Below are 12,427 nucleotides of genomic sequence, written 5' to 3'. Positions count from 1 at the left end.
TTCTGTAATTAAAGCGGTAGTATCCCGCTTTTTTCACTTTTACCTACAGGTAAGCCTATAATAAGGCTTACCTGTAGGTACAAATAATATCTCCTAAACCGGCACGGTTTAGGAGCTATTTACAGTGCATGCAGCCGCTCGCGCGAGCGGCGCATGCGCTCTGAAGGTCCGGGGGGACCGGGAGATTCCCGGGAGCTTGCCGGAAAAATCACTCCCGCGCGCATGCGCGGGAGTGACGTCATCGCGGCTCCGGCCAATCAGCGCGCCGGAGCCGTCTCTTCCGGCCAATCAGCGCGCCGGAGCCGCCAAACCCGGAAGAGACGACGAGGGATCATGGCAGCGCCCGCATCGATGTCCGGGGGTCCGTGTCGGGGCTTCGTTTTAAGGTAAGTTACACATAACGGGCTAGTATGCGATGCATACTAGCTCATTCTGCCTTTGTCTTGCAGGTTTTTTTTTTTATTTTTTTTTTATAGGGTTTACAACCGCTTTAAAACAGTATTAAACTCAAAAGCAGCCAATAATTATATTGCAGCTTACCAATCCTTAGATGTGATGGCTGCATTTGTTTCCTTTTTTAGGCTTTCTTTCTTCTATTTTCATCTGGTGATCCAGCTTGCATGTCTGTGGTTTTTCACAAGCTCAAGCTCTCCAGCAGAATGTACCAATTTACATGGATGAGACAAACCGCATAACACTGACAGGGGTGATTAAAATGATCAGCTTTTATTTCTTCATGTAAAACCTTTATACTAAAAGGCCACTATGGATCATGGCAGGTGATGGGTAGATGACGTCCCTTCCTTGCCAACCTTTGGACGTTTTTTTTAACATTGTCTTCAATAGTACAGTTATCCCTAAGGAACTGAGAGGTGGGCTAAGTCAGCCCTTGGCTTCTCATACATCTTGGATCCTCAGACAGTGAGATCTCCAAGCCATGATTCCTAATTCTGTTCCTGTTGACCTGAGACTTTTAGGTGACACTGCCCACCAGCTTCATCTTATTTTCACATGCACTCTTGTCTTGCAGCACTTGGGTTCTTGGTTTAACCACTTGCCGCCCCCTGCTACAGCCAAAAGACGGCTACAGCGAGGGCTTATTAAAATGTCCTCGGAACTCAGTTGATCACAGATCAGGGTAAAGGGCCAATCACAGTGGCCCTTTACCATGTGATCAGTTGTCAGCCAATGACAGCTGATCTTGAGAGGAAACAGAAGCTGTTTTTTTTTCCCTCACACTGACAGCCTATCAGTGCCGCCCACTCAGTACCACCTCTCAGTGTCCTTCAGTGCCGCCTATCAGTGCCCATCAGTGCCACCTATCAGTGCCATCCTTCAGTACAGCCTCATCAGTGCTTCTTGATCAGTGCCCACCAGTGCCGCCCCATCAGTGCCCATTAGTACCACCTATCAGTGCCCATCAGTGCCACCTATCAGTGTCCATCAGTTCCACCTCATCAGTGCCTATCAGTGCCCATAAGTGCAGCCTCATCAGCGCACATCAGTGAAGGAGAAAAATTACCTGTGTGCAAAATTTTCTAACAAACTATAAAAAATTTTTTTTTTTTTTTATTTGTATAGAAAAAGATAAAACACCCAGTGGTGGTTAAATACCACCAAAAATAAGCCCTGTGAGAAAAAAATTATAAAAATGTCATATGGGTAAAGTGTTGCATGACCGCGCAATTGTCATTCAAAATGTGACAGTGCTAAAAGCTGAAAATTGGCCTGGTCAGGAAGGGGGTATACGTGCCCAGTAAGCAAGTGGTTAAATCCTACACAGGAAACTATCTGCATGGAGTTTGCATGTTCTCCCTGGATTTCCTCCCACACTCCAAAGACATGCTGGCAGAAATAATTGCCTCCTGCCGAAACTGGCACCAGTATGCATGTCAGATAGGGACCTTAGCATGTAAACTAACTGAGGCCAGAGACTGATATGAATGTTCAGTATGTAAAGAGTTGTGTAAATTGTTTGTGATATATAAATACTTCTAATAAATAAATACATAGTTGAAGCACTTGTCGCCATCCAGTCGCAAAATACTGCGGGTGAGCGGCCGCTGTAGGTGAAACGACATAACTGTACGTTGCTGCCTACTTCCGGGTTTAGAGCGTGTGCAAGGGCACCACCTGGCATGGCTGTGATTGTACACAGCAGGAGCCTGTCAGCAAGTCCCAGCCAATGATTCATGGCCGGGACCTGCTGATCGGATGTGTCCAATCACAGCCCAGAGCTCTGTGTTAGTAAACAATACAGAGCTCTGTACAGAGGGAGTGATCTGTCAGTTACAAATCCCTGCAAAGCAGAGATGTGAGACTGAGAGATCTAATAGTAAAATCAGCACACTGTACACACATTACACAAAGTTAGGCACAAAGTTAGGCACACATTTAACCCCTTGATCGCCCTAGATGTTAACGCCTTCCCAGCCACAGCCAGTGTCATTAGTACAGTGACATTGTAGCACTGATCACTGTATAAAATGAGTTGAAAAGTCAGAAGGTCTTTTTATCCTAATGCATTCTATATATAAATATATATAATATATATATATATATATATTTTTGATTTTTGAGGGGACTTTTGCACTGTATTTGTCAACTCTTTATTTACAGTTGATTTATCATGTTTTTATGCAAGCGCTGTGTTAATTTGGTTATATTTGTTTTCTGAGTTTTTTTACTTGGTGAGCAGCAGCTGCAATATTCACTTATATATTTATCACTACACCCCTTTTTTTAGTTTTGCGCAGGTTTAATATCACTTTATATCATCTAATGCATTCTATGCATCAAGATAAAAAAGCCTTCGGTGGGTAGCAGCCTCCTCAGCACCCCCTAATACTTACCTGAGCCCCTTCTCTGTCCAACGATGTCCACAAGTCCCTCGGCCATGCAGGACTCTCCCTCCTAATTGGCTGAGACACAGCCATGGCACCATTGGCTCCTACAGCTGTCAATCAAAGTCAGTCAGCCAATCAGGAGAGAGAGGGGGCAGGGCCGAATGGCAGCTCCATGTCTGAAAAGACACACAGAGCTGCAGCTCGGCTCAGATGCCCCCATAGCAAGCTGTGTGCTGTGAAGTGAGGGATAAAACAAGTGTACAAAAAACAAAACAAAGTCCCCTACACATCCCCCTACTTAAAGAGGAAGTAAACTCAGCTATGAAAATCAAACTTTTACAATGTATTAAACGTACATGCAATATAATTACATTTCACATTAAATATTCACATCATAACTGTCTAGAAATACCTTTATTTTAAAGTTTATCTTTTTCCTCTTCCTTGGTGTAGGCAGCGCCATGTCTAGTCCTGTTTTATGCTCCCCCTGCTGCCGTCATTTCCGCCCTTACTGTAGTTGTAAGACTCTCTGTGTAAGACGTGCTCTCTCAGTCTCTCACACTGTCTTGGAATGCTTGGAATTTTCACTCACTCGCTCCCTCCTCCCCCCTCCCCCCTCCCCTTGTGTAAACTGTCATGCTCACTCCCCCTGTGAGATGACAGGAAGCTGGAAAGAACGGCATAGCTAATCGCGAGACTTAGCTGTGCCCTGACAGAACAGGGAGAGTTCAGAAACGGCATGCAGACGTGCCGTGGATTAGATAACACACTGGGCATGCGCAGATGACGTCAGAAAAAATTACAGGAAGGATTACAGGAAGAATAAACAAGTAAGAAATCTTTTACAGGCATCTATCAACTGCTTTGTTTCTGCAGATTAGAATAAGCTAAAGTGAAAATTATGAGTTTACAACCTCTTTAATATATCCAAACTATGGGTTACAAACCTCTTTTATTCCCAACCATACTGTGAAATGAGACAGATTTGTCTATGATAACTATTGTGGCTAGGACTTTTATTAATGCTTGTTTTGAATTGTATTGTAACTTTATTGTCTTCCCTCACATTGTAAAGCGCTGTGCAAACAGTTGGCGCTATATAAATCCTGTATAATAATAATGCAGCCATTGAGAGTTTTATTTGCTATCAGATACAAAGTAACGGTTTCTATATATTTACCAATGTGTGTGCAGGCATACTTTGAATCTTTTATATGTTAGTAGGATAAGTCCAGTTGCTTTTTCTTGTACCCATCCCCCTAGACGAAAAATAAATATTTAACCCTTGTAGTGCTGGGGAACCCTACATTTGACTGATCCTTAACCCTCTGTTCACTTTCTTGCCTGCTAAATATATCTATTTTTATATATTTTTTTATGTAATATGGATTTTATGATTTGAATGCACTGATGGATATTTATTAATATTATATTTAATTATTTATTTATTCACCCAGAATTGAATGGTTATCACATTAGTATATATTGGAGTTATTATCTGATTGTGATATCAGATCATCTGAAACTACTTTACTGCGATTACTATCGCTTGATACTGTGATTTGGCGTTGTATGCCTGTGAGTAGAAGCTGGATATATATTGCATAAGTTACTGTAGAACCCCCTTACTAAAGATCTATACATTATCTGGCCTTGTTTTAGGATTTGGATATGTACATGGTCTAGGATTTAGACATATATTTAAGCAGCTCCTTGTATATGTTGTATGATTCGGATACATACTTGTCACGATTCGGATTTTACTATTATTGATCTATTTATTGAAGACGGATACACCATTGGTTTTAGGATTTGGATACATACCTTTTTATAACTTTCATCAGAAATATTTCTGTTGGTAAGATACGTATGTATATGTTGTATGATTCGGATACATACTTGTCACGATTCGGATTTTACTATTATTGATCTATTTATTGAAGACGGATACACCATTGGTTTTAGGATTTGGATACATACCTTTCTATAACTTTTATCAGAAATATTTCTGTTGGTAAAATACGTATGTATATGTTGTATGATTCGGATACATACTTGTCACGATTCGGATTTTACTATTATTGATCTATTTATTGAAGACGGATACCCCATTGGTTTTAGGATTTGGATACATACCTTTTTATAACTTTCATCAGAAATATTTCTGTTGGTAAGATACGTATGTATATGTTGTATGATTCGGATACATACTTGTCACGATTCGGATTTTACTATTATTGATCTATTTATTGAAGACGGATACACCATTGGTTTTAGGATTTGGATACATACCTTTCTATAACTTTTATCAGAAATATTTCTGTTGGTAAAATACGTATGTATATGTTGTATGATTCGGATACATACTTGTCACGATTCGGATTTTACTACTATTGATCTATTTATTGAAGACGGATACACCATTAGTTTTAGGATTTGGATACATACCTTTTTATAACTTTCATCAGAAATATTTTTGTTTGTAAGTGTTGGACACATATTTTAGGATTCAGAATTGTATCTGTATATTTATATTGAAGATACATACACCATTTGTTTTAGGATCTGGATACTAAGCCTTTATGATTTGGAATTTACTAGACTTTTTCACAGTCGGATTTACTTTGTCATTTTAGCAGTTTTTATATATTCTCACAATTTTTACAGAATTGTGTACATGATAATTCCCACCATATTTTATCAGAAGAAGATTGTACTACACGTATGCGAATAGGGAACTCACTTTTGAGCCCATTCTGAGATTGTTTCCCACCAGCGCCGACTCACTTTTGCGATTAAATATATCTATTATTGCTTCTACATAACCTGTTTTCGTTCCACAGGGGGCTACAACATTAATGACGTCATGTTCTACTGGACGCGAGGAAATGACTCGGTGCGAGGTCTGAACACGCTTCGCCTGGCGCAGTATACCGTAGAAGATCACTACACCTCGGTATCGGAAGCCGTCTATGAAACCGGTAGGAGCGGCAGTGTCATTCATACCATATCAAACTCTTTTAGATCAAGCTGTCATGGGAACTCCCTTACAAAGCTGTCACAGCCTGGGGCACCCCCGGCCTGCTGCACCTGTCAGGCCAATACTCTAGTACACAATGGGCAAGGTGGAATGCAGCAACTATAATCAAGATTTACTTGCAAGTTGCAAATCTTTCACATTTCATACTGTGCCTGCTGCCAGAATCAGGTGCTACTGTCATAGTAAAAGATTCATAAAAAAAAAAATCAGGATGCTAGAAACTGAGAAGCTGTAACTATAGCCAATTAAAGAGAGTCACTTTGCCTATTGGGAGGTCGGCTTTAACCACCTCTGGACCGGAAGGATTTGCCCCCTTAATGACCAGTTCATTTTTTTCAATTTTGCACTGCGTTAATTTAACAGACAATTGCACAGTCATGCAAAGCTGTACATAAATTAGGTTGATGTCCTTTTTTTCCCCACAAATAGAGCTTTCTTTTTGCGGTATTTGATCACCTCTGCAATTTTTATTTTTTGCGCTATAAACAAAAAAAGAGCAAAACTTCTGAAAAAAAATATATTTATTTTTTTCACAATCTGCTATATAACATTCCCCCCCAAAAATTTAAAAATATTTTTTTTTTCTTCCTTATAGGCCAATTTGTTTTCTGCTACATATTTTTGGTAAATAAAAATCCCAGTAAGCGTATTTTGATTGGTTTGCGTAAAAGGTATCCCGTCTACAAACAAGGGGAAAGATTTATGTCATTTTTTTTTTTTTACTAGTAATGGCAGCGATCTGCATTTTTAGCGGGACTGCGACATTGCGGCAGACAGATCGGACCCCTAACTGACATTTTTGATACTTTTGTGGGGACCAGTGACATTACTACAGTAATCAGTGCTAAAAATATGCACTATTACTGTAATAATGGCATTGGCAGGGAAGGGGTTAACCTAGGAGTGATCAAAGGGTTAAGTGTGAGCCTAGGGGGTGTTTTCTAACTGTGGGGGGAGAGACTTGTATAATAAACACAGAGACCTGTGATCCTATATACAGTCAGGTCCATAAATATTGGGACATTGACACAATTATAATCTTTTTGGCTCTATACACCACCACAATGGATTTGAAATGAAACAAACAAGATGTGCTTTAACTGCAGACTTTCAGCTTTAATTTGAGAGTATTTACATCCAAATCAGATGAACGTTGTAGGAATTACAACAGTTTGTATATGTGCCTCCCACTTTTTAAGGGACCAAAAGTAATGGGACAGATTAACAATCATAAATCAAACTTTCACTTTTTAATACTTGGATGCAAATCCTTTGCAGTCAATTACAGCCTGAAGTCTGGAATGCATAGACATCACCAGACGCTGGGTTTCATCCCTGGTGATGCTCTGCCTGGCCTCTACTGCAACTGTCTTCAGTTCCTGCTTGTTCTTGGGGCATTTTCCCTTCAGTTTTGTCTTCAGCAAGTGAAATGCATGCTCAATCGGATTCAGGGCAGGGATTGACTTGGCCATTGCATAACATTCCACTTCTTTCCCTTAAAAAACTCTTTGGTTGCTTTCGCAGTATGCTTCGGGTCATTGTCCATCTGCACTGTGAAGCGCCGTCCAATGAGTTCTGAAGCATTTGGCTGAACATGAGCAGATAATATTGCCCAAAACACTTCAGAATTCATCCTGCTGCTTTTGTCAGCAGTCACATCATCAATACATACAAGAGAACCAGTTCCATTGGCAGCCATACATGCCCACGCCATGACACTACCACCACCATGCTTCACTGATGAGGTGGTATGCTTTGGATCATGAGCAGTTCCTTTCCTTCTCCATACTCTTCTCTTCCCATCACTCTGGTACAAGTTGATCTTGGTCTCATCTGCCCATAGGATGTTGTTCCAGAACTGTGAAGGCTTTTTTAGATGTTGTTTGGCAAACTCTAATCTGGCCTTCCTGTTTTTGAGGCTCACCAATGGTTTACATCATGTGGTTGTCTCTCTGTATTCACTCTGGTGAAGTCTTCTCTTGATTGTTGACTTTGACACACATACACCTACCTCCTGGAGAGTGTTCTTGATCTGGCCAACTGTTGTGAAGGGTGTTTTCTTTACCAGGGAAAGAATTCTTCGGTCATCCACCACAGTCGTTTTCCGTGGTCTTCCAGGTTTTTTGGTGTTGCTGATCTCACCGGTGCGTTCTTTCTTTTTAAGGATGTTCCAAACAGTTGATTTGGCCACACCTAATGTTTTTGCTATCTCTCTGATGGGTTTGTTTTGTTTTTTCCGCCTAATGATGGCTTGCTTCACTGATAGTGACAGCTCTTTGGATCTCATATTGAGAGTTGACAGCAACAGATTCCAAATGCAAATAGCACACTTGAAATGAACTCTGGACCTTTTATCTACTCCTTGTAAATGGGTTAATGAGGGAATAACACACACCTGGCCATGGAACAGCTGAGCAGCCAATTGTCCCATTACTTTTGGTCCCTTAAAAAGTGGGAGGCACATATACAAACTGTTGTAATTCCTACACCTTTCACCTGATTTGGATGTAAATAGCCTCAAATTAAAGCTGAAAGTCTGCAGTTAAAGCACATCTTGTTTGTTTCATTTCAAATCCATTGTGGTGGTGTATAGAGCCCAAAAGATTGGAATTGTGTCAATGTCCCAATATTTAAGGACCTGACTGTAGAAGGATCACAGGCGTTCTGTGATCATTTCAGAGAGAACAATGGTCAGCTGTTTACATCAGCAGACCGTCATTTTCTCTCAGCAGGGAGCGACCGAGGGTGCCCAGCGGCAATCAGTGCCACCAGTCCCGTGGATCAGCATTCCCGCTGCCTAGTGGGGGTGGGCGCACACCGCCGGCTGCGTGCGCTCGCCCCCAGGAGTGCTTCCACTAACCACCATACAGGTACGGCGATTCGCGCAGCCGAGCCAGCCTGCTGCAATATATATGTGGCGGGCGGGCGGCAAGCGGTTAAAGAGACTCTGACACTTTGGTCTTTTTACTTACCTAATTTTCAATGGGAGAAAATATTATGCAAATCTAGTGCCAGACACTCTGACAGCATGCTCAACAGTATTACCACTCATGCAGTAACAAAGCAGGGAAACTTTCTACAGGAGGAGACATTTAACCAGTTTGGACCTCCTCAGCTATGACCTGCCAAGAATAAGGAGAAGACCACACTTAGAAATAACAGTCACATTTCTGTACATGTGTTTACCAGGTTAAAGTGATTCTAAAGGCAGAAGGTTTTTTTATCTTAATGCATTCTCTGTATTAGGATAAAAAACCTTCTGTGTGCAGCAGCCCCCATAATACTTACCAGAGCCCCATCTCGATCCATCAATTTTGCACGGAAGCCTTGGTTGTCCAGGACTCTCCCTCCTGATTGGCTGAGACACAGCACCATTGGCTCCCACTGCTGTCAATCAAAGTCAGTGAGCCAATGAGGAGAGCGGAGGGCAGGACGCAGCACTCAGCAGGAGGAAGAAGCCATAAGTGCCGGCGAGGGACCCGAGAAGGGGACGATCTGGGCTGCTCTGTGCAAAACCATTGCACAGAGCAGGTAAGTATAAAATGTTTGTTATTTTTAAACCAAAAAAAACCAAGACTTTAAAATAATTTTACAGCAGGGGTGTCAAACTCAATTTCCTTGTGGGCCGCATCAGAATAATGGTTGCCATTAAAGGGCCCATTGTATCTGAAAGAATAGATGTCCAGAGCACCCCACCCCTAGTGGATCAGATGTCAAGAGTCCCCCCACCATCAGAAGTCCCCCACCCTCCCTTACATCACAGTCCACCTCCCTTACCTTGTGCTGCTGGAAGAAGCTGGGGCAGAGCTGGGAGGCAGAAAGTGCAGGGCCTAGAAGGACCAGAGGAGGGCTGCAGTCAGCTTCCAGAGTCTGATCAATGCTGAAAGCAGGGAGACGAGGGAGTGCTGTGGCTGCACAGAGAGGTGCAGGATCTGTAGGAAGAGTTCTGTCCTCCCCTCTACTGCTGACTGCTGAGACGGGGGGCAGAGACAAGCCTCTCTACAGGTGCATGGAGAAGCACAGGATCTAGGGGAGGAGCTCTGTTCTCCTTTTTTGCTGCCAACCACTGAGAAAAGGTGGGGCAAAGATGAGGGGGGTGCCGCAGCTGCAGGAGAGGTGCGAGGGCCACGTGAAATGGCCTGGCGGGCAGAATTCGGCCGATGGGCCTCGTGTTTGACACATGTGGTTTAAGGCATGTGATCTCCATAAAAAAAAAAGGAAATGGAAATTCAGGAAACACATCACTTTTTTTTCGGTGAAGATATTGTATCTCAAACATACACACTCCTTGCTCATACATTTTTACTAAACTAACTTAGAAAATATACAACTCTAATTCTCCATGCACGCTAGCATTTTTTAAGCTCCTAGAAGCTATTGTGAACATTTTATTTTTCTGCTCCTAGAAGTTAAAGAATTTAGCAGCAGAAAAAAAAATTGTTTTTGGGAGCATTTTCCTGGCAGAAAAAAATGCTGAACGCTCCTAAAATGCTCCTGACAGCTTTTTTGAGCGTTTTTGTTTTCTTAATCGACTGTAAAAACGCTAACACTCCTAAGAGCTTCTAAAAGCTACTAAAATGCTACTACAAACCAGCACAAAAAAGGCTATTATCAGCTATTTTCATCCAGCATTTTCTAGAGTTTTTTTGAGCTTATAAAAAATGCTGGTGTACACGGAGCCTAAAGGAATTTACCTCATTTGTTTGGACATATTTAAAGAGACAAAGGGTAAGATTTACTAAAACTAGTGCACTGAGAATCTGATACAGATATGCATGGTAGCCAATCAGCTTCTTTTTTCAGTTTGTTCAATTAACCACTTGCCGACCGCTCACTGAGCTGGTACTGCGGCAAAGTGGCTCGTTCCAGTCCAGCGATGTAGACCTACGTCGCTGGACTCCTCCCCTTGTGGGCGGCGCACGCGCGCCGCCGAAGGCTCGCTCTCGCTGTATTCAGTTACAGTGGGAGTCGGGCCAGGGGAGGAGCGGCGGTGATCACCGCTGCTCTTCCCCGATCGTCGGAGAATCGAGTTTGGAGATCTGCCCGCTTGTGTAAACAAAGTGGGCGGATTTTCCTAAGTGACAGACAGTGACAGATTGCAGTGTTCAGCATAGCTGAACCTGCGATCTGTCCCTGTGTCACTCAGTCACCTCCCCCCACACACGTTAGTAAGCACCAGGCATACATTAACCCCTCCCTCTCCAATAAAATTAATCCCTTCCCTGCCAGTGTCATTTTTACAGTAACAGTGCATATATATAGAACTGATTACTAATGTCACTGGTACCCCAAAAAGTGTCAAAAATGTCAGTCAAGGGCCCAAATCTGTCCACCGCAATGTCGCAGTCCCGCAAAAAAAAAAAAAAAACGCAGATCGCCGCCATTAATTGTTAAAAAAAAACAACACCAGAAATGACAGAAATCTTTCCCTTAGTTAGTAAACGCAATAACTTTTGCGCAAACCAATCAAAATACGCTTATTGTGATTTTTTTTACCAAACATAGGTAGCAGAAAACAAATTGGCCAAAAATTTTAGAAAATTTAGATTTTTACATTTTTTGGGGGGGAATTTCATATAAAAATGTGAAAAATATTGTTATTTTTTCAAAATGTATGCTCTTTTTTTGTTTATAGCGCAAAAAGTAAAAATCGCACAGGTGATCAAATACCACCAAAAGAAAGCTCTGTTTGTGGGAAAAAAAGGACGTAAATTTCGTTTGGATACGGCGTTGCACGACCGCGCAATTGTCAGTTAAATTCGCACAGTGCCGAATCGCAAAAAGTGGCCTGGACGTAAAACAGCAAAATCCTCCGGTGGTAAAGTGGTTAAGCTTTGACACTAAAACCTGGAAGCTGATTGGTGTCAAGGAAGAGCTGCACAACATTATGCATCAGGCAGTTTTAGTAAATAACCCCTAAACTGTTTAAAAGCCCAGTTGAACTTTCAGTTAAAATCAGCTAAATACATTCCAGGTGCATCAAAACGAAAGTGTTCAATGACTTACAGTTCATTTTCTTTGCAAAGCAGCCACAGCAGTAGTAGAATAGAACAGTTATCACCTGCCAGCAGCTTCAAAGGTGAACACTTGCTTTATGTGGGTATGGTCTCTCTGCAGAACCCAAAGACCCTTCCAATTGGAGAGCTCTGGCCGTTACTCAACAAGGGGCATGTCGGAAAGCAAAAAAAGATCACTTCTTCCTCGCAGTCCCACTCTGCAGCTACTAGCAAGGGACAGACTTTTCTACGCAGACTGTGGCTGCCTTTTAAAGGAAATTAATTGTAAGACTTTGCTTTGTCCTAAAGCACCTGGAATGTATTTGGAGGATTTCAAGTGTTACTAAACCCAGGACCCTGCATTCACTATATCTGGTCTCCCACAGTACACAGAACATGGAAATGCAATTATTTTAGTAAATATAAACTGCTAAATATCTTTTTTCATCAGCAGTATATAGCAGTCTTGTGACTTCTAACAGTGTACGGTGGAGCACTGGTTAAAGTAGGAGAAGTTTTCATTCTCTTCTGTCCCTTGAGGCTGC

General features: G+C 41.9%; 1 protein-coding gene across 1 annotated transcript in view; it reads left to right on the top strand.

Moving 5' to 3' along the window:
• Positions 1-12,427, top strand: part of GABRP (gamma-aminobutyric acid type A receptor subunit pi) — a 173,026-nt gene that overhangs the window by 136,035 nt on the left and 24,564 nt on the right. Inside the window, exon 7 of the mRNA XM_082267513.1 lies at positions 5,690-5,827. Within this exon, the coding sequence (XP_082123639.1) occupies positions 5,690-5,827 (138 nt within the window). The remainder of the gene's footprint in view (positions 1-5,689; positions 5,828-12,427) is intronic.

Source organism: Pelophylax lessonae (genome assembly GCF_965119305.1).
Source record: "Pelophylax lessonae genome assembly, chromosome: 9".
NCBI lineage: Eukaryota > Metazoa > Chordata > Amphibia > Anura > Ranidae > Pelophylax > Pelophylax lessonae.
Note: the sequence above shows the minus strand (reverse complement) of the source record. Positions and strands in the feature narration are given on the sequence as shown.